This window comes from Vipera ursinii (assembly GCF_947247035.1).
Source record: "Vipera ursinii genome assembly, chromosome: Z".
NCBI classification, from domain to species: Eukaryota; Metazoa; Chordata; class Lepidosauria; order Squamata; family Viperidae; genus Vipera; species Vipera ursinii.
In genome coordinates, this window is record NC_139517.1 from 86,664,745 (window position 1) to 86,685,221 (window position 20,477).

At 34.3% G+C, this 20,477-nt stretch overlaps 1 protein-coding gene and 1 long non-coding RNA gene across 9 annotated transcripts in view; one reads left to right on the forward strand and one right to left on the reverse strand.

Annotated features, from left to right (window-relative positions):
• The window catches only part of TBC1D5 (TBC1 domain family member 5), a 343,189-nt gene that overhangs the window by 293,356 nt on the left and 29,356 nt on the right, over positions 1–20,477 (forward strand). For all 8 annotated transcript variants that reach the window (XM_083376132.1, XM_083376127.1, XM_083376129.1 and 5 more), the window contains 3 exons: positions 1,153–1,388; positions 5,044–5,133; positions 6,736–6,899. In XM_083376132.1, coding sequence (XP_083232258.1) covers positions 1,153–1,388; positions 5,044–5,133; positions 6,736–6,899 — 490 coding nt within the window. The remainder of the gene's footprint in view (positions 1–1,152; positions 1,389–5,043; positions 5,134–6,735; positions 6,900–20,477) is intronic.
• LOC310648380 lies at positions 1,916–18,562 on the reverse strand. Its single transcript, XR_014494080.1, has 3 exons — positions 18,455–18,562; positions 17,342–17,472; positions 1,916–2,597 (listed from the first exon to the last, which is right to left on the reverse strand). It is a non-coding gene; the product is annotated as an uncharacterized lncRNA (long non-coding RNA).

A 20,477-nucleotide genomic window follows, 5' to 3' on the forward strand; every position in this document is an offset into this window, starting at 1 on the left:
TTGTGGTAACCAAAACTGGATGCAGTATCCCAAGTGTGGCTTAACAAGGCATTGTAAAGTGGTATTAACACTTACGTGATCTTGATTCTATCCCTCTGTTAATATAGCCTAGCACTGTGTTGGCTTTTTTGGCAGCTGCAGCACACTGCTGGCTCATATTTAAGTGATTGTCTAGTAGGACGCTGAGATCCCTCTACACTTACTACTATTGAGCAAGGTACCATCTATACTGTACCTGTGCATTTAGTTTTTCTTGCCTTAATGTAGAACCTTACTTTTTTCACCATTGAATTTCATTTTTGTTAGATAGCACCCAATGTTCTAGTCTGTCAAGATCCTTCTGTATCTTAAGCCTATCTTCTGGTGTGTTGGCTATTCCTGCTAGCTTGATATCATCTGCAAATTTGATGAGTTCCCCATCCATCCCCTCGTCCAAATAATTGATGAACTTGTTGAAGAGCACTGAGACCAGAAGAGAGCAATACAATAGAACAGAACAGAACTGAACTGAACTGAATTGAATTGAATTAGAAGGGACCTTGGAGATGAGATCAACTCCCACCTTCTGACCTTTGAGAAGACCCTTAACATTTGGCTCGGCCAGATGGCTTGGGGCCCCAACAGGGGAGTATCGTACTGGAAATGATTGATTAATTAATTAGCAGGCAATCTAACCTGCCTCCCCTCACAAAAAAATCCTCTCCTTCCCCATCTTGTAATTATGATTTTACTTTGATTGTTCTTTCATTTTGTTCTCTCTGATGGTTTTAATGTTTGCATGTTGTAAATTGCTCAGAGTCACTTTGAAACAAGATGGCCAGCAAATTGAATGAATGAATGAATGGTCTTGGTTGTAAAATATTCCTAAGACAGACAAGTTTATTTTTTCCAGTAAATAAAACTGTTCCTGTGGAACAAAATTCACTGTGACTTTCAAAGGCTTTCAGAGAATGAAACAATCTATCTCCCTACAAATAACTAGTATTAAAGTAGAATAATATTGCATTATTATACTCTCTAGTAATATTTTTGTGGAGTGAGAGGGATCCTTAATTACAACAAATTCATTTTGAAATTTTCCAATTAGTTTGGTAGTGTCAATTAAACATGATAGCAGCAGTATGTATGTATGTTTTCTTTTTTCTTTTTCAGTATCAATGCAAAGGTTGCTCCTCTGAACATAAATAAAGTTTCCAGTAGCTTATTGAATTTTGGCCGTAAGCTGATATCCCCAGCAATGACTTCTAGCAGTGCAACTCTTCCAGTTGCAGGTAGCAGTGTCAATGTTTCTTCTGTTGTCATGCCCACAAGGAGCACGGTAGAACTCCCTCCATCTCAGCAGCAAAGAATAATGAAATCTGAAAGTGTGCCAGTTCAGCTAAGCAAAGGTAAAAATGTGTCATTTCTGTTTTTTGAAAACCAAATCCTGTCATAAACTAAGACAGAGCTTTTAGCATAAAATAAGATGGTGAGATGAAATCTGCATATCAACTTGCATATTACTCATTTTTGCTTGCCACCATATCCTGTTTAATATAATTTATTTGCCAGATTTTCCAATTGTTTCTTAATTTCAGTTTCCTTGTTTGCTTTAGTTCCCTTCTCATTACATATTTATTTGACTATGTCCAACTTCTGTTGTTTGCAAATACTGAATGTATGATACACTCTTATGTATGAATTCATTTAGTAAATCAGGCATCCAGCAAATTACCTTCCAAAATTTATTTTTTAAATATTGCTTGGTAATTGAAAACATGAAATGGGAATCAGCTTGCTATAAACCAAATGACAGCATTAAACAGAATTTTTATTTCATGTTTTGTGAAAATGCTCTGAATTCCAAATTCTCTCCCAGTTAAAAATGAAAATGATAACCTACTAACTGGCTTTAAGACTATTTATTTGTGCCCTATTTATTTATTTATGCTCTTCTAATATCAACATAAATCTACTTCTCTGTACGTTTAACCAGTGGAAATGCATGCCCCTATCTTATTGCAAAAATATATTACATTAAGTAATTTTACCATTTTCCTAATATATAATATATTTGCAGCCAAAATAAATAAATGCAGCCACCTTGTTGTCATAGCTATTTTGGATATAATTTTTATTAAGAATTTTAATTACAATACTAAAAACTAATACAAATTAATGCTAGGAAAACAGGAAAGAAGGAAAGAAAGAATAAAAAGTGCAGGAAGAAAAAAGAAAAGAAAGAATATAATTTTAGAGAGAGAGAGAGAAAGAGATGACTTCCAGCCTTCATGACAAATATAAATAAATTTAATATTTCTTCACTAAATTGATATCTCTTGATTCCTTATCCCATCCCTTAATTATCTAAGCAAGTCCATAAACATCCACTTTCCAATCGTGGTGTCAGTAAAAAGTTCATAAAGTACTGCCAAAAATTTCAAGAAATATCTCAATTTAACCTTAGTCAAATAAACCAATTTCATATTCCTTCCTTTTACTTCTAACAATTTTAATTTGTTAAACCAGATATTGTCATAAGATTTGGTTCCTCTTCAATTCTTCTTTATCCCATCACACAGATTTCTTCAAGGCTTTAACATGCCTCTTTTGCAGATCTAATAAAAAAAACATTTTCCAGGTCATTTTCCATGTTTATCATTTGTATTTCTTTTTTAATTTTTAAAACTTCAGCCAGTTTCTTTTGTACATCCAATATAACATCCTTTTCCAAATCATTCTTGTTGCCTGTTATTTGTAGTTTCACATTTTGTACTTTCTCTGTCTTGTCAGATAAAATTTCTTGCACATCTGTCATTCCTTCATTTACATCTTTCAGACGTAGTCTTTCCATAGAAGCAGACATCATTACTCAGTCAATACTGTAGTTATTAATTTCTGGCCTTATTCTTCAAATATCTTTAATATTTCTGCTGTTATAACATTTTGTAAATCTGAATATTAAGTGACATCAAGAACAGAGTTATGTTTTTTTCTTCAGCATAAAATCTTTAGTCCCTTTTAGTGTCAAGTTCCTAAAGTCATCACTTATCTTTTCTTATATCGTGCAATAGCCAGGATAGCTAAAATAGGTCTGTTTCCCATGACAAGTTGATTGTTTTTATAAATTCCAATATCTTATATTAAATGTCAATATTCCAGATTTATATGGACCCTTAATCCATTATACTTAGATAAAATCTTATTTAGCTTTTTTGCTAAATAAGTTTTTTAAGTTCTTCAGCTTATAATTATTTTTTCTTTTGTTTAGAGTTGAAGATAAACTCTCCCAATGAAGACTTTTTAAACTTGTCATTCTAGAGATTTTTAATAGTTTTAAAAGGTTTAATAAGGAATTTCCAAGAATTAGAAAGAAGTGTGCGAACTTAGTGCTCACACTTACAGAAAACCACTGTCCTATGATCACTTTGTAAGGAGCAGCCATCTGGAACACATAAAGGCAATCTTCCCTCCTTTCCTTAACTTCTTAACAAACCAGTCTACTCACTGTTTCTTTGCTTTTTACCATGGTTGTCAGCTCTGCTTTTGCATAGCTATCTTCAGCTCAATCTATCTTCCCTGGAAATCTTATATTTGCCTAACTGTATAGAAATTGGTCTGTTTATAATCAATAAGATTAAAATTGTAGAAAAAGTTGTCTAGGTGATCAAATCTATCCATTCTGTGTAGCCTCAACAAATGTCTATTCAGATTCTGTTTGTACAGCCAATGAAGAAGAGTTCAATAGCTCTATGGATGATTAGTTCTACTATTGTAATTTTATATAACATTCTGTCGGATTAAGCTACAGTAAATGTGAAACATAACAAATAAACAAAAAGAATAAACATAATCAGACAGAGTGAGAGGATAAAAAGTCAAGTGGTGGTTGAGCATGTATAATCAAATTTTGTATGCTGCTTTGTATTACAAAGGAACAGTGTTTCAATTATGTCAGGACCATAATCTTAACATTTCTACTTCCCCCACTGCACAGATACATTACATTTCCATTGCTTGTATCAAGTTCTAGCTACAAATGAAGGAATATGATTAGTATTCTATCATTCATATGACTGAAATTTTTCCAGTTCCATTTATGAGATATATATTTTATTTCTCTGAGAGCTTGTTCAAATGGGGTAAAAATGGCAAAATCAAGTGACTGCGTAGTTCATATTTATAATAATTATCTGAGATAATTATTTCTTATTCGAGCAAAATACATCTCACTGTCAACCAAGTTGACAACGATCCTTATCTTTATTTGAGTGCTTTCAAAACATTTTCTCACAAGTCTTAGAAAACAGGTTATACTTTTGTCACGGTGATCTTTCCTTTTGTCTTCATTTAGGTAAGATTAAATAAACTTCATCTCCTGGAAAGCAGAGTAGGGTTTGTACCAGTATGTTCGATATGTGTTTTTCATAAGCAAATCTATAACATTTACTTTGTTTAAATATGATTTCTAGACTTGCATTTTATTTTATTTTTAATTTCAGCTTAGCATCATAAAATGCTAATTTATTGTGAATAGTTTGTAAACCAGGCTATTAAAACTGTACATAACATTCTCTTATCACTAAAACTCCATGAATCAATGACTTTAAATATTATATTTTTAAAAAATGATGCAAAATTAAATGCTGTGTGATATGTTTGTTATTATATTTTAAATAATAGAACTCAGCATAATATCTTGAAATTTTTCTGTAATGGGCCTAACTATAGATACTACATTTGGTCCTCTCTTCTTTTTGAGTAAGTCTGAAAGTATTCCTGGTGATGTAAAGGCATTTGTAGAAAACCATGTTACTCTGCTTTTGGAGTTACTTATTCTTATACCACTAGCATTTGAATGATCACTATCAAGTTTCTAAACTCCATTGGAATGTTGCTATAGCATTATGTCAGAATTACTTATAAAATACAGGAAGAGCCAAGAGCAACATATATATAATACATGCATAGAACTAAGCAGAAAATTAGGGTATTAGAATTTGGAAAATTTGACTATTTGTTCTACTGTAAAGATTTGTTTAACTTTATTTATTTAATTACTAGGAGAAGTAGTTAAAGGCAGTGATGCTCCAGTATCAGTTCCTGTCCAGAATCTAAGCAACTTCCAAGGAACAGTTACTACAGTAGCACATGGTACGTTTTGCCTATAATATTGTTATTTGGTCGGCCAAAGTACATGTGGTTTGAAATGTTTAAATATGTACTATATATCACAGATCCACTAAGTGGCACTGTTGTTTAGGGGAAAAAATTGCATCTTTCTTGCATAAGAACCCAGAGCGGCCTTTTAAGAAAATAGGAGTAAATATAATCTTATTATAATAAAACCAAAAGCTCTTTAAAAAATTAAATAAATAAAAATATTGCGCATTTTAAAAGTAGAGAAGTGGAATAAATTATAAAAAATCTGGAACCTTGTTGGTTATTATCTCATAAACCTCTAGGTGAAAAGCCACATCTTCAGTAACTGAGAAAGCTCTTATCTGGGCCACAACATCCAGGTAATTGCCATGTACAAGTTCCATGGTATTTAGGGAAGTGATTTTTAAAACATTGTTGACTCTTCAGCTATTTAGGACTTTATAAACTAATATCACCACTTAATACTGAATGGGATAATTCTCAAACAACCAGCTCAATTTTTGGGACTGAAGTGATATCCCATTTAGCTCTCCCATTTAAGATTCATGCAGCTTCTTTCTAACCTGCATTCTTCGAGAGTATGTTTTCTCAGATTAGGAGTCCAAAAATAGAGCCACTATAGGTTGAAAAAACATTCCAGAAGAAGGCAATAGCAAATCATTTCTCTGTACTACTAGGAAATATCCAAATATGTGTATGTAAAATCACAAGGAATTGAACTCAAAATTGCATTGACTTATTGTTCCTATCCTTGATATGTTGCTAAGTTCTGCTGTTTTTGCTTATAGCAAATCTCTACTCTTTCATGTGAGATTTCCTCCTGTCACATACAAAAATATGAAGGATAAAGGGTCATTCTGCTGAGCAAAATGTACCCCTTTGATTCAAGAGATTATTTCCATGTAACAACATTCTTTGGTAGCTAAATATTCCATTAAAGGAAAATACACAGTCCAGTTGCCTTTTGAAGAAAAAAGCATCTTTGTGACAAAACCACAGGGGCTTGTTCTGGCAGTCTCTGAGAATCTGACATGATAGATAGATAGATAGATAGATAGATAGATAGATAGATAGATAGATAGATAGATAGATAGATAGATAGATAGATAGATAGAGATAGATAGATAGATAGATAGATAGATAGATAGATAGATAGATAGATAGATAGATAGATAGATAGATAGATAGGCAGGCAGACAGGCAGATAGATGGCAGGCAGGCAGGCAGATAGAAAGATAGATAGGCAGATAGATGGCAGGCAGGCAGATGCACACACACACACACACACACACATACACATACACACACAGGCAGGCATACACATACTTATATGTACCTACATAAAATATATATTGACTGGATTGCTTAGTGCCGCTATGTTCTTATGTACAAATTATGTTTTGTTGCTCACTTTAACTAAATATGTGTTGCAAATAGTTCTATACAGTCCTGCATGTCCCTTGCAGTAGCACTCTGTACTATATCAATAAATAAATTCATGATATGCAAACCTGCTTCTGAAAAATCAGCATTCAGTTAATGAGAAGCATGATGATGATGATGATTTCTGGCTGCTCTCTATTTGCTTTTCAGGGCAAAGTACAAAAAATGGGAGTCCTTCTCCAAGTATTGAAAGTTTTTCTGGAGGACGTGAATCCACTGGATCTCCTCCTTTGTCTGCAACCAAGAAGGAATCTTTTTTCAGTACAATTTCCCATTCACGTTCTCATAGCAGAAATATGAGCAAAAAAGAATCTGTAAGTGTTTCTTGAGAGATACATTTCACTAATTCAAGTTGTCTTATTTATATTAGTTCACATTTTTATTTCAGATTTACACAGGTTAAAATAACTTATGAAATAAGTTATAATAAAATAACAGAAACCAAACCATTACTTTCTATAAAAGCTTAATACATTTTTGCATTTTCTGTAAAAAAAAATCTTGATATTTCTTTTTCCATTTAAATAAGGACAGCTTCATTTTTCCTTGGAATATCTTAGAAGACAACCTGGAAAGCAACTAGCAGCAGATGTAGCTTTTAAGATAGGGGTGGAGGCCACCCATGCCTTAACATTCTAAGCCAGCAATATTTCTCAACAATCCCCAGAGATCCCTCACAAAGAATATATACGCTGATATGATACTATTTTAATGTTATCAGATTATATATCATTAAAATGAGATCATCTTCCTTTTAATAATTCCTTCAGTATGCAGAAAGGAGATTCTGTCACCTGAGTTCAAACTGAATTTCAAGTGCAGATAGGTAGATTTAGTAATGAAACTAGACTTATTTGACCAAATATGGCATAATTTGCTGTAAATTTATTTTGGAGATAAATACTCTTGAAAATTTCATTGCTACCATTCCTAAATAGTAAGAGGATTTGAGTTTAAATTAATCCTATCACTTCTCTAATTGGTTGTCAAGCCTTTTCCTAGCATAATATCTCATTACATGTGGTTTCTCATTTAGTCAGAGACTGAGTTGATTATGAACAATTCAACAATTAAAATTTAACAATGGCATGGTATGACCAGATAGTATACTTTTTATCTTCACAATAAAACTCTTTATATGATTACAGAATTATTATTCTCTCACAAGAATTTCCAGACTTTTGTTTCGCTTAATTTTTTTCTTTTCATTTCATTTTCCTTTCCTTTTTATTTAGTTCTCACTATTGAGTATGTTTCTTTGTTCTCTATCCCCGTCCACACAACATAGCAAGTTTGTTTAGCTTTTAGCTTTCTAACTACGAAAATGTAATCAGTTAGCCTGTTATATGTTGTAGCTGATTTTAACCTTTACCTTTATATATATTCTAAGATGAAGATGAGAAGGATAATAGCAATACAGCCCTTTAGGCATAAGACAGTGCTGTGGGAATTAGGTATTTAACAGAGTGATAGCATGGGGGAAATCTGCCTTTGTGTCTAGGCAGATTGCTTTGGCATTGCAGTGCCCTATAGCAGACATGTCAAACTCAAGGCCTCTGGGCCAGATCCGGGCCGTGACATGTTTAGATGTGGACCGCAAGCACACTAGTAGGAGGAGGTCACTGAGTATGTAGCAGTGGGCAGATGAGCTGAAGTGGCAGCAGTACCATAGAGGCCTGGGAGAGAAAGTCAGCTGGAGCTGCAGTTTTTCTGGAACTCTGCTGAGGCCCTGGTGTGCATGGCTTCAGCTGATCAGGGCTTCTGACAGCCTTGGGGGTAGCTGGCAGCCGCACACAGTCTTCAGGCACAGAGTCATCTGGAGCTGTGGGGCTGTCAGGGCTTGGTGGAGACCCCAGAATCAGTGTCCGCACCTCTAGCTGATGAGTGCTTCATAAAAAGGCCATCCAGGCAATGAGTGAACACATGGGGAAGGAGAGAGGATATAAAAGGGGTTTTGGCAGGAAGGAGGAAGAGTGAGGGGGGAGAGAAGGTGATAGAGAGGAGGTATGTTGTTGGGACAAGCCTGACCGAGAGAAAAGGATAGGAGAGGAGAGGTTTCTGTGGGGCAAGCCTGAAAGAGAGAGTTTGAATGGAAGAGAGGCAAGCAGAGGAATCAATGACGGAGCTGTGGAAGAAGAGCCCAGCAGGCAGTGCATGAGAGAGACAGGAGAGAAGAAGAACTGACCAGCCATTATATGACCATCTGCTGGAAAAGACTGACCACCACCCTTCACATGACTCACCTGCTGGCACTTTGAGGTGATGAGGCCATCAACGAAATTGAGTTTAACACCCCTATCCTAAAGCGATGTCTTGAGGGGAGAAGTTGAAACTATTCCAGGATGTGATGGGTCTGTAGATATTTTCTCAGCCCTCTCTCCAGCTCGTGCAGTATAAAGGTCCTCAGTGAAAGGCAGGCTGGTTACAATTGTTTTTTTCTGCAATCCTAACTATCTATTGAAGTAGGTACCTTCCTGTTTGGTTGCTGTGCCAAACCAGAGTTGTAGAGATATGAATTGACAGACTCAACAATTCCTCTGTAGAACTGTATCAAGCAGATCCTTGAACTATATCAGCAGAATCTTTTCAACGTGCTTGCTTGAAATCTCTTGGGAGAAATAGTTTCATTTGGAGCTGAACCAAAGGTCCTTTTGCAAAAGGCAAAAATTTTCTTTGTTTTTGCTTGAAGACATTTTCCTTCTCATCCAAGAAGCTTCTTCAGTTCTAGAAGAAGTTGGAGCTGAAAGTAATGTTTCTCTCAAAGCGAAGGAAAAGGGGGTTTCAATATTTTTCCTCTCTTTCAGATCCACCATATTTTGTTCATTAGTAGTTTTCATTCTGTCAGAACAGACGGCTGTTCTGTTTTCTCTGCCTAGTGTTCTACTTTTTTAATAGCACTTACAAAATCATTTCTTTCTATTGCCTCATCTGAAGCTTTTACTGATGCCCATCTTAGCCATTTCAGTTTTTTCTCAATCGTTTCTTCTAAACGCTTATTTTTGTATAGTGGGTTTCTGCAGCCTCTTCTGGTATTAACATTGCCTCTTCTGGTGTTAACATTGCTATATCAGCTACTGCTCTGTTAACTGCAGTATTAACAAATCTTCTGCTATCTCTGGCTACCTCTTAGACACAGCCCTTGCTGCGGTAAAGTATGAATGACATAGGTAATTTCCAAATGAATTTGTTGTTACCTTTGTTTAGTATAATATCCAGGATTTTATTTATTATTTTTAATCCAACCTTTATTATCTTATAAGTAACTAAAGGCAGTGAAGATAATATACTCCTTTGTTCTCCTGTTTTCCCCTCAACAACCCTGTGAGATGGGTTGGACTCAGAAAGTCACCCAGTTGGCTTTCATGCTTAAAACAAGACTAGAACTCACAGGCTTCTATTTTCTAGGCCAACTTCTTCCTAAAACAAATTATATTTACTGATAGTCTGTCTCAAATAGCCTTTTTAATTCTCTCCATTTCATTTATACTCTGACATCTAGTAAATTAAAATATTTATTTCCTAGCCTTTTTACCATTACATAACAGATGACAAATGACATTTTAATCCACCAATTTTGAATTTACAAGAGACATGGAGGAACCGGAATCTATCATTCGGAAATGTTTCTCATTACCATCAGTCGCAGCACCTCTTAAGTTACCCTTTAATTTATCACATTTAGTTATTAAAAATTCTTGAGCAGGTTTATTCCCTTTGCCTTCCACCAGGACTGTTTTTATAAAATCATCCCATATTTCATTATATTTATTTACTTTAATCATCACTTTTTAAAATTTAATTTCTGGTGTTAATTTATCATTTATTGCCATATTCCATATTTCATTATACCACTCATTTCTTTGAATATCCCAATTCTGTCTCCCAATATTTAACCATCACTAATCTAGCTGCCATTATCAAATTTACAATCAGTTCCTTTTTTGCTTCACTTATATCTTGTTTTTCCACCAGTAACAGTAACACAATCCTTGGTGACATATCTAAATTTACCTTCAAAAGTTCTCTAATTTCCCTAAACACCATGTACTGTATCTTTTGTGCACTATCACAATCCCACCACATAAGTTTCTATGTTCCAGTCTCTTTCTCACACCTCCAGCAAATATTTGTATATTTAACATCTATTTGATTTAATTTCCGTGGTGTTAGGTATCACCTCCATATCACTTTATATCCATTTTCATTTATTTATTTATTTGTTTATTTATTTATTTGTTTTTATAAACCGCCCTTCTCCTTCCCTTCTTCTAACTGACATATTTTTATATATTATTCTGTTCCAAATATTTTTTCAATCTATCGTTTATTTCTCCTAAATCTGTTTCCCAGATTAATTTTAAACCTTTTGCCTGATCTTCTAGTTCAGTTAATATTCTTTGTATTTTTCCAATTCTTCCTTTACCTGTATATTCTTCATTTTCCTCACTTTCATTTCAAATTTTGTTAACTGTCTATCTTTCACCTCAAATTTTTCTTCTGTTTTTATCCATTTCTCTAATTGTATTAAATTCAACTAATTTAATTTAGTTTCTGATAAAACATTCTTTAATTGTATTATATTCTTCTTGTTCTTCCAGTCTTCCCATTTATATATGTGATTTTTTAAAAAATTACTATTCCAATCTTTCAGTTCAATCTTAGGGAATTTCTCCATTTCTACTACTGGTATTAAAGGAGAAATTCCTGGCATTAACCGATATCTCCATTTATCCCATAATTCTATCAAGTTTTTTAAAAAGGGATTTTGAATTCTCTTAACAATTTTTTAAATATGTTTTTTAAACCATTATGTTTCTATAGGATCGCCTATTTCCCTTAATTCCTTCAATTCTGTATCGCTCCATAATAAATCTCTCTGCTATAATATCTGGGACCACCCTTAATTGACTAGCTACCCAATAATTTCTAACATTTGGAAGACCCAGCCCACCCTTTTTTAATGGTTCATACCGTAAAGCTTTACTTAATCTTGCTCTCTTGCTTCCATTACAATACAGCTCCAGCAATCTCTGTATTTCCTTTAATTCTTGATCCGAAAACTAAATTGGGATTATCCAAAACAAAAAGTTAATTTTATTGCTGCAATTCTTCTGAACCATGATGATTTTACTTTTTCATATTTATCCATTTTATCTTTTATATCTTTCTTTAACTTCTTATAATTTATCTTCTTTAATTCTTGAATATTTTGGGGATGTCAGTACCTGAATATTTGATACTATCTACTATTTTTAATTTATATTTTACTTTCAATACATCCATTTTTTCTTTACTATAGTTATATAACATCATTTCTGATTTTACTTGCAATCCACTATATTTCCCAAATTCATTCAAATATGAATATACCCTCTATAGTAGCTATGGGTTTTTGAAATATTGGTAATGTATCATCTGCAAATAAATTTATTTTTGTTTTCTTACATACACCAATTCCTTCAATCAATGAATCTTTCCTAACTGCATTTGCCACAAGCTCCATCAATAATGCAAATAGAACTGAGGATAAGGGGCAACCCTGTCTCGTTTCCCGAGGTTATTGTCTCTGTGACACCATCATTTATGACTATTTTTGCCTTATTCTCTGAGTATAGTTGATTTATCACCTTTTTAAAAAAATTCCAAAGCCTAATTTCTGTATTAATATTTTCAATGTAGGCCATTCCACACAATCAAAGGCCTTAAAAACATCTGATGCTAATAAACCAGTCTTTAATTTTTGATTCTTTATGTAATACCCTAAATTTAATACCCTTCTTACTATATCTGACATTTGTTGGCCTCTTATAAATCCACATAATTTTAATATAATTCTCTAAAAATGTATTCAATCTATTTGTCAATATTGCGGTAAAAATCTTAGCATCCTGATTAATAAGGTATATTGGTCAATATGATCCTGGGTTTGTAAGATCTTTATTAGGTTTCGCTATCAATACTATCAGAGATTGCTTCCAGGAACTTAGAATAATTTCCCCTTCCATTATTTTATTAAACATTAACCTCATCTTCAGCACCAATAATCCTTTAAAAATTTTATAATATTCTGCACCTAGTCCATCTAAACCTGGTGCTTTCAATTTATTAATAACTTCCAGTATCTCTTCCTCTTTTATTTGTGATTCCATTATTTCTTTATCATATTCTCAATTTTACAGTTTAATTTCTCTTATATATATGCCTGACTTTCATTCAAATGTATTCCTTTCCCTTATATAACTTTTCGAAAAACTTCTGAAATATCAACAATTTTTCTCTCATCATGTTACATCTTTCTCCCTTTTCGTTCTTTATTAGTCCAATCAGGCTTTTTGCCTTTTTAACTTGTGTGGCTCTAGCCAACATTCTAGAATTTTTATTACTATTTTCATAAAATTCCCTATTTAAATAAATTAGATTTCTTTGAACCTGTTCTAACTCAATATTTTGCAACTCTTTTCTTTTATCTGATAATTCTAACATAATCCTATTCTCTCTACTTTCTATATATTTACTCTCTAGTTCTTTAATTTCGTCCTCCAACCTTTTTATATGTTTCTCTTTTTGTTTTTTTTATATTATAAGAATATTTTATCCGTAAAGCTCTTACCACAGCTTTCATTGCATCCTATATTACACCTATTTTACTACCTCCTTCATTTATAGTCCATATGTCTTTTAATTCTCTTTCCATTTTCTCTAAAATCTCTTTATTTTTAAAAATCCTCGAATCCATTCTCCATCTATTTGCCTGTTTATAATCACAATCTGTTTCCATTTCCATAGTTACCATTGCATGATCGGATATTTTAATTATTTTTATCTCTGCTTTCGTTATTTTAAATAATATTTCCAATGTTACAAATATATAATCTATTCTTGTAAAATGTTTATGTTTACTAGAAAAATATGTATAACTCTTTTGATTGACATGTAATTCTCTCCAAACATCTTTTAATCTATTTCTGTTAATACATTTTCTTAAACCTGTATTATTATGCTTTATTTCCACTTTTGATGGATTAGATTTATCAATTCCTATATCCATAACCATATTATAATCACCTGCCATTATCACATAACCTTTTTTTATTTCTTTATATACCCAGTGCTTTTTTTCTTAAAAAAGTGGTGCCGGAACTCTCATCTTGGCAGGCGCAGGAGGCGGAGGGGTGGGGGGGCAGTGCTGCTGCAGTCACAGGTGCGAAGGGTGTTGGCGGCGGGCTCCCCTCCCTGGGGCCGGAGCCGGCACGGCTGGTGCTGTGGGAGCAGCAGAGCCCACTCTATGGCGGGGCTGCGCAATGCGGGCAGCGGAGGCGGTGCGGGCCAGGAGATGTTTTAATCTTATGATTTCAAAAATGTATTTTTTCTATTGTAAGTTTCCCCAAACCTCGCCATGTGGATTGCATACAAATATTATATAATTGGTAAATAAAGGTAGAACATATGTTAAATATACATCAAATGATAATATGCTTCCCTACAAAGTCAATTCTTGCCCAATGACAGACCAAGGAGTTAACTCGGAAAGGCAAGAGGAAAATCTAGAAGAGGTCTGTGCAGCTCTTCAACATCTTCATCAACGATTTGGATGAGGGGATAGATGGGGAACTCATCAAATTTGCAGACAACACCAAGCTGGCAGGAATAGCCAATACTCCAGAAGATAGGCTTAAGATACAGGAGGATCTGGACAGACTCGAACACTGGGCACTATCTAACAAAATGAAATTCAATTGTGAAAAAGTAAGGTTCTACATTTAGGCAGGAAAAATCAAATGCACAGGTATAGTATAGGTGGTACCTTGCTCAATAGTAGTAACTGTGAGAGAGATCTCAGAGTCCTAGTGGACAATCACTTAAATATGAGCCAGCAGTGTGCTGCAGCTGCCAAAAAATCCAACACAGTGCTAGGCTGCATTAACAGAGGGATAGAATCAAAATCACGTGAAGTACTAATACCACTTTACAATGCCTTGATAAGGCCACACCTGGAATACTGCATCCAGTTTTGGTCACCACAATGTAAAAAAGATGTCAAGACTCTAGAAAGAGTACAGAGAAGAGCAACAAAGATGATTGGGGGACTGGAGGCTAAAACATATAGGGAACGGTTGCTGGAATTGGGTATGTGTAGTTTAATGAAGAGAAGAGTGAGGGGTGACATGATAGCAGTGTTCCAATATCTTAGGGGCTGCCACAAAGAAGAGGGAGTCAAGCTATTCTCCAAAGCACCTGAAAGCAGGACAAGAAGCAACGGATGGAAACTAGTCAAGGAGAGAAGCAACCTAGAACTAAGGAGAAATTTCCTGACAGTTAGAACAACTAACCAGTGGAACAATCTGCCTCCAGAAGTGGTGAATGCTCCAACACTGGAAATTTTTAAGAAGAGACTGACCAGCCATTTGTCTGAAATGGTCTAGGGTTTCCTGCCTGAGCAGGGGGTTGGACTAGATGACCTCCAAGGTCCCTTCCAAGTTGTTGTTGTTGTTGTTGTTGTTGTTGTTGTTATTATTATTATTATTATTATTATTATTATTATTATTATTATTATTATTATTATTAACTTGTAGAAAGGAAAGGCCCACACTGATAAATTAAAAATCTTTGTGGTCTGCAAAGGAATGCTAGTGGGCTAATCAATGATTTGGTGAGTAGAGGAGCATCTACAGTGTTGGAGCTTGTGGTCATGGTAAGCCATGGAGGCACTAGGCAACATGACTTTCAGGGCAGTGGTGGTGATTTTATTACTTAAAAAAAAAGTCTGTGCTCTGTCCAAGCTTGGTAGGCTGCATGTACAGGCCTGGTCTAGAATTTATTTTGGAGCATTCAACTATCTAGAGCAGGCATGTCAAACATTAATTTGCCATTAATTTGTTTTAATAAAATAATAAAAACATAATTTAAATCAATTTTTCATTTGATTTCAAATTAAATGAATGAGATTTTTTTTAGTACAATTGCCAAATGCAATAAACTGGTTTTAGGTATATGTTACTGGAAGAAAAAGTATTCCCTGTTGCGTTACTGATCCCAGAGAAACATTTGCATGTATGCAGGTATCCTTAGGGTGCCATAGTTATGGATGAGAAATATTAGTTGCAAAGTTGGCATTTCTGAATGTAATACAGATATTTTGGACTTATTTTTGTTTCTTTGCATGTTTGATATTTTTAAAAAGGCATATGCTACTGACTACGCTTATGCACATATGTAACATGATCACTGCTTGTCCAAAATTTTACTATACAGATAATACCCCCAGAAATTATTTTAGCCTTTTTAATAAATGTTGTTATTGATGTTAAGCTCACCAGGGAAAACATCATATATTGTTATGTATATACTAGGTTAATTATTTAAAGACTGAAGTGCAACATAACTAGATTCTAAATAATCTATTTTTCAAAACACACAACAGTCCAAACAGTAAAAATAAAGTCCAAATTAAGAATATTTCATTCTTAAGAATTGTTTAGATTCAAAATAGTTTTCAAGAGTGTACAAAAGATACTATTTTTTCTAGAATCAGCTAAATTAGACATATTACACTGAGAAAAATGTTTCTCATTTCTTTCCTGTTACCCTTGATTTCATTGCAGAGATGTTAACATAAGAAATAGATTATTTTGTTATCTAATTTTACCTTCCAAAAGACAGAAGCAGATAAAAAATGTGAGGTTCTTTCCTGTTGACTTTTCTGAATTAGCTGTTTTAGATTCTAAAAGTTTAGTTCCTAAAGAAGTAATCCTGTAAATAATTTTAATGTCTTCCTCTAGTGCAGGCTCTTTTATGACTCAAGGACTTCAACTCCCAGAATTCCTGAGCCAGCATGGCTCAGCTTGGAAACCTCTCCCTTTCCCCTCAGCATGGCTGGCTCAGGATTTCTGGGAGTTGAAGTCCACAAGTCATTAAAAAAGAGCCAAGATTGCTAGCCCTGCAACAGGCTTAGGAAAACCAATAAGGGAGCTGGGTTGTTTTTTGTTTTTTTGTTTTTTGCAAAAAAAAAAGGTTCCGGAACGCCGTAATGAGCGTTCTATGAGAAAAAAAGCCCTGTATATACCCTATTATAAAACTCTCTTTGATTTGTATTAGGTGCATAGAAATTTGTTAAAGTGATCTCTTGTCCATAAATCAAGCTTTGAATTACAAGAAATCTTCCCATATCATCCCTTTTTATGACTTTTATCTTAAATTCACATCTTTTAGCTACCATAATTACTAACCCTCTTGCTTTTGATATACCAAATGCCTTTTCATATACATCAGCCCAATATAACCTAAGTTCATTCACCCCTTCTTTCTTTTGATGTGTTTCTTGTAAAAATACAATATCTTTTTTCTCTTTGTTAATTGATTTTTCAATTCTTGCTCATTTATATTTCCCCCCCAAGCCATGTATATCCCATGTAGCTACCTTCAACGATTTCCCCATCTATTCCTTATATTACATATTCCCTTTGGTCTCCATATGTGCTCTAACATAAATCTTACAAAACTAAAACTACAAAGTAAGCGTATTGACCCAAAACATAAATAGCTTCTTACCTACCAATAAACATATATGTTGTCCCCCTTCCCTTCTTCAGGAGATCTTCCTCCTCTCTGCTGCTTCGGGCCTCCGGGAGGAGGGGCGAGAGGAGCCATCCCTGCACGGACTTTGGTCACCCACTCTTGACCATCATTACCCTTAATTTCTACACCCAAACATATATTGTAAAATTACAAATACTTATATACTATCTCTACAACGAACTTGTAACTCCTGTTGCTTCATCCAGCTTCCCTTTCTCCTGTAGATCTTTATTGATGATTCCGTGCTCCCTTAATTTCTCCATCGCCTCTTCCTTTGTTTCAACTCTGTAAAACCTTCCACCATAAGAAAATCTAAAAAAAACACCCGGATATTGCCAGCTGTAGTTAATGTTATTTTTCTTCAATATTTGACAAACTTGATGCATCTCTTTCCTCCATTGTAAAGTCTTATTGCATAAATCTGGAAAAACTTGTATCTGATGCCCCCCAAACATTATAGACGACATGTTTCACAATTTGCACATCAATTGCTCTCTTTTTTTTTTGCGTATGACCAGAGTTGGACCACAATATCTGTCAGCAATTTTCGTCCCAAACTTTTGAGCCAACTCTATGTATTGCATCAATATCATATCTTTTAAAGGAGACATCTGGGAGGATCTAAGTAGCCCGATCCAGTACTGCTTAAATCAATTTTGCTTCATTTTCTTCACTTCTGGTTGAGTCAGTGACTTCTCAGGCGATTTTTTTCCCCGCACATCCATTTCTAAGGCTTTTTCCACTCGAATCAGACATAAATCTGAAGGTCTAAGGCCTGCTTTGGGTCTTTGCCAAACACTTTCTGTACTTTGGCTGAGTTTTGACATCCAACTACCAAAAAGAGCTCTTAACCTTCTAAAAATTTTTACACAGTCTGTAGTCCATACACGTCACTTCCTCCTGTTGTCCTTATCAACTTATCTCCATGAAAGCAACATGATGGACATAAAAAAAATTCAAAGGCAGCAACTATGTTTATTACAAACATCTTATCAAGGCTCTGTCTTAAAGGTGTTTAATATTTTCACTTTCTCCAGATATCAGCACTTCGACTGGAAGGAGGGAGTAACAGGCCTTCACTCTGTACACACTCTACGCTTATAAATCAGCTATTTTCAGCTTTAAACTCTCTCCAAATTCTTTCTCCTATCAGTCTTCAGCCCCTTCTCTCCCCATCAAAAGTCTCTCAAGCCTCTTAGTCAAACATCCAGATTCAAAGCTTCTCTGGGAGAATGTCCAAAACCGAATCAAATACAATCCAGACTTCAGGAGGAAAGCAAGGGAAGTAACTCACATTTCATAATCTTTTAAATTTTCATAGTCCTTAATTGGGTGTTATATTTCTTAATCAATTCTCTGTTATGGTCAGCGTCTGTCGTCCATTCAAGCTAGCTCTGCTCCCCCCTTGTTTTTGTCTTTGATATGTAAAAAGATCCCGCTCTGTGCAATACCAATGAATCACAACTGATCAAATTACTATATCTGGCCCTTTATCTTTTAGTTTTATCTTTAACTCATGAAATAAATGAGAATAAAATTTAAGTAAACATTTCCATATTATGTTGATTATGGTACATGTACTCCTATTTTTACCCAAGGAATACTATGAAGTCATTGGAAAAATAGTATAGATTTGTGGGATTCTTAGTAAACTCAAATCTATTAATAGGTAAGATATCTACAGTTGATGTAATACCACTGAATCATGCCTGTAAATATAACCACAAATTGCAATCTGGTCCTTCTGTTTGTTTCTATAAAGTGCAAAGCATGGCTTGACTGATCAGAATAGTCATAATTATCATTATAGTATATATAAACTATGTGGTTGCTATAAATTTTCTTGATTCAGTGAATGTCACAAATCAGAAATGATCTAAACTATTGTGATAGAAAAACTTATTATTTGTCTATAATATCTGACTAGTGATTTTCAAATTTTGTAATGTTATATAAGACAACAGCTAAATGAGGAAGAGCTTCTAAATTGCATTTTGTATGTGCTGAATTATTTTGGTCTGAATAATAAGATTTGGCCAGGAATGAAATATCCCTTTCTAGATAAGAACTAATGGTGAAAAGCTGCCCAAAATGAGATTATTGGCAGAAGTTCTTGTCCATAGCCATGAGTACTATTGGAATAGAGACTCCTGGGATTTGGGCATTTGGATTCCTATAATAGGATTAATATACAATTGAGTGTACCACTGTTTAATCTCTAAAGCTGAGAGCTAGTGTAGGGCCACACCTGAGAAAAGTAGAAAGTAATATGATGAGGAAGGTTTAGTAATGCAATGGAGTTTGGAAGGGACAAATACCTTGTGGGTTTTACTCAGTTGCAAGCATACTGATCTAACTTGCAGAACAGTTTATGCTTTTTGATACAGATTCAAAGGTTCCAAAGAGAGGCTTCATCTTCCTGTTGTTAATATCTGAAAGCAAAGAAATTGTTCAACAGATGCACCCTCATTGCTATAATGTGAAATGGCTTACGATTAAATAGCAATAGATACAGTTTTATCTAGTATTTTATGACTGCATATCTGAATAAACTGTTACAGATTTTTGGGTTGTGTGGATTGCTATTACTATTTTTATTTTTTTTATAATTAGGATTTATTTATTTATGTTTAATTAAATCTTGGCAAATGATTGTATTATGGAGAGTCCTGAGGGTTTTAGATGTGGTCAAAATAAACATAGTATTAATAGAATTTCAACCATGTGATAACCTACTGATTTTTTTAAAAAATTGATTATTGTATCTTATGCTCCAAGAGATGTGCAAAAGTACTAAAAATTAAAATGATTTCAGAAGTAGAAGTGTTAATAGTTTATTTTTATCAATTAACAAAATGGAAAGTAAATGAACAGAAAAAATCCAAATCAAATAAATATTTGGTGTGACCACCCTTTGCCTCCAAAACAGCACCAATTCTTCTAGGTATACTTGCACATGGTTTTGAAGGAACCGGCAAGGTTCCTTCAAGGTTGTTCCAAACATCTTGGAGAACTAACCATAGATCTTCTGTGGATGTAGGATGGTTGAAATCCTTCTATCCCTTCATGTAATCCCAAACAGACTCAATGAAGTTGAGATCAGGGCTTTATGGGGGCCTAACCATCTCTTCCAAGACTAATTACACTGAAGATAGTTCTTCATGACATTGGCTGTATGTTTGGAGACATTGTCCTGCTGCAGAACAAATTTGGGGCCAATCACTTGCCTCCCTAATGGTATGGCATGATAGATAAGTATCTGCCTGTATTTCTCAGCACTAAGGATACCATTAATCCTGACCAAATCTCCAACTTAA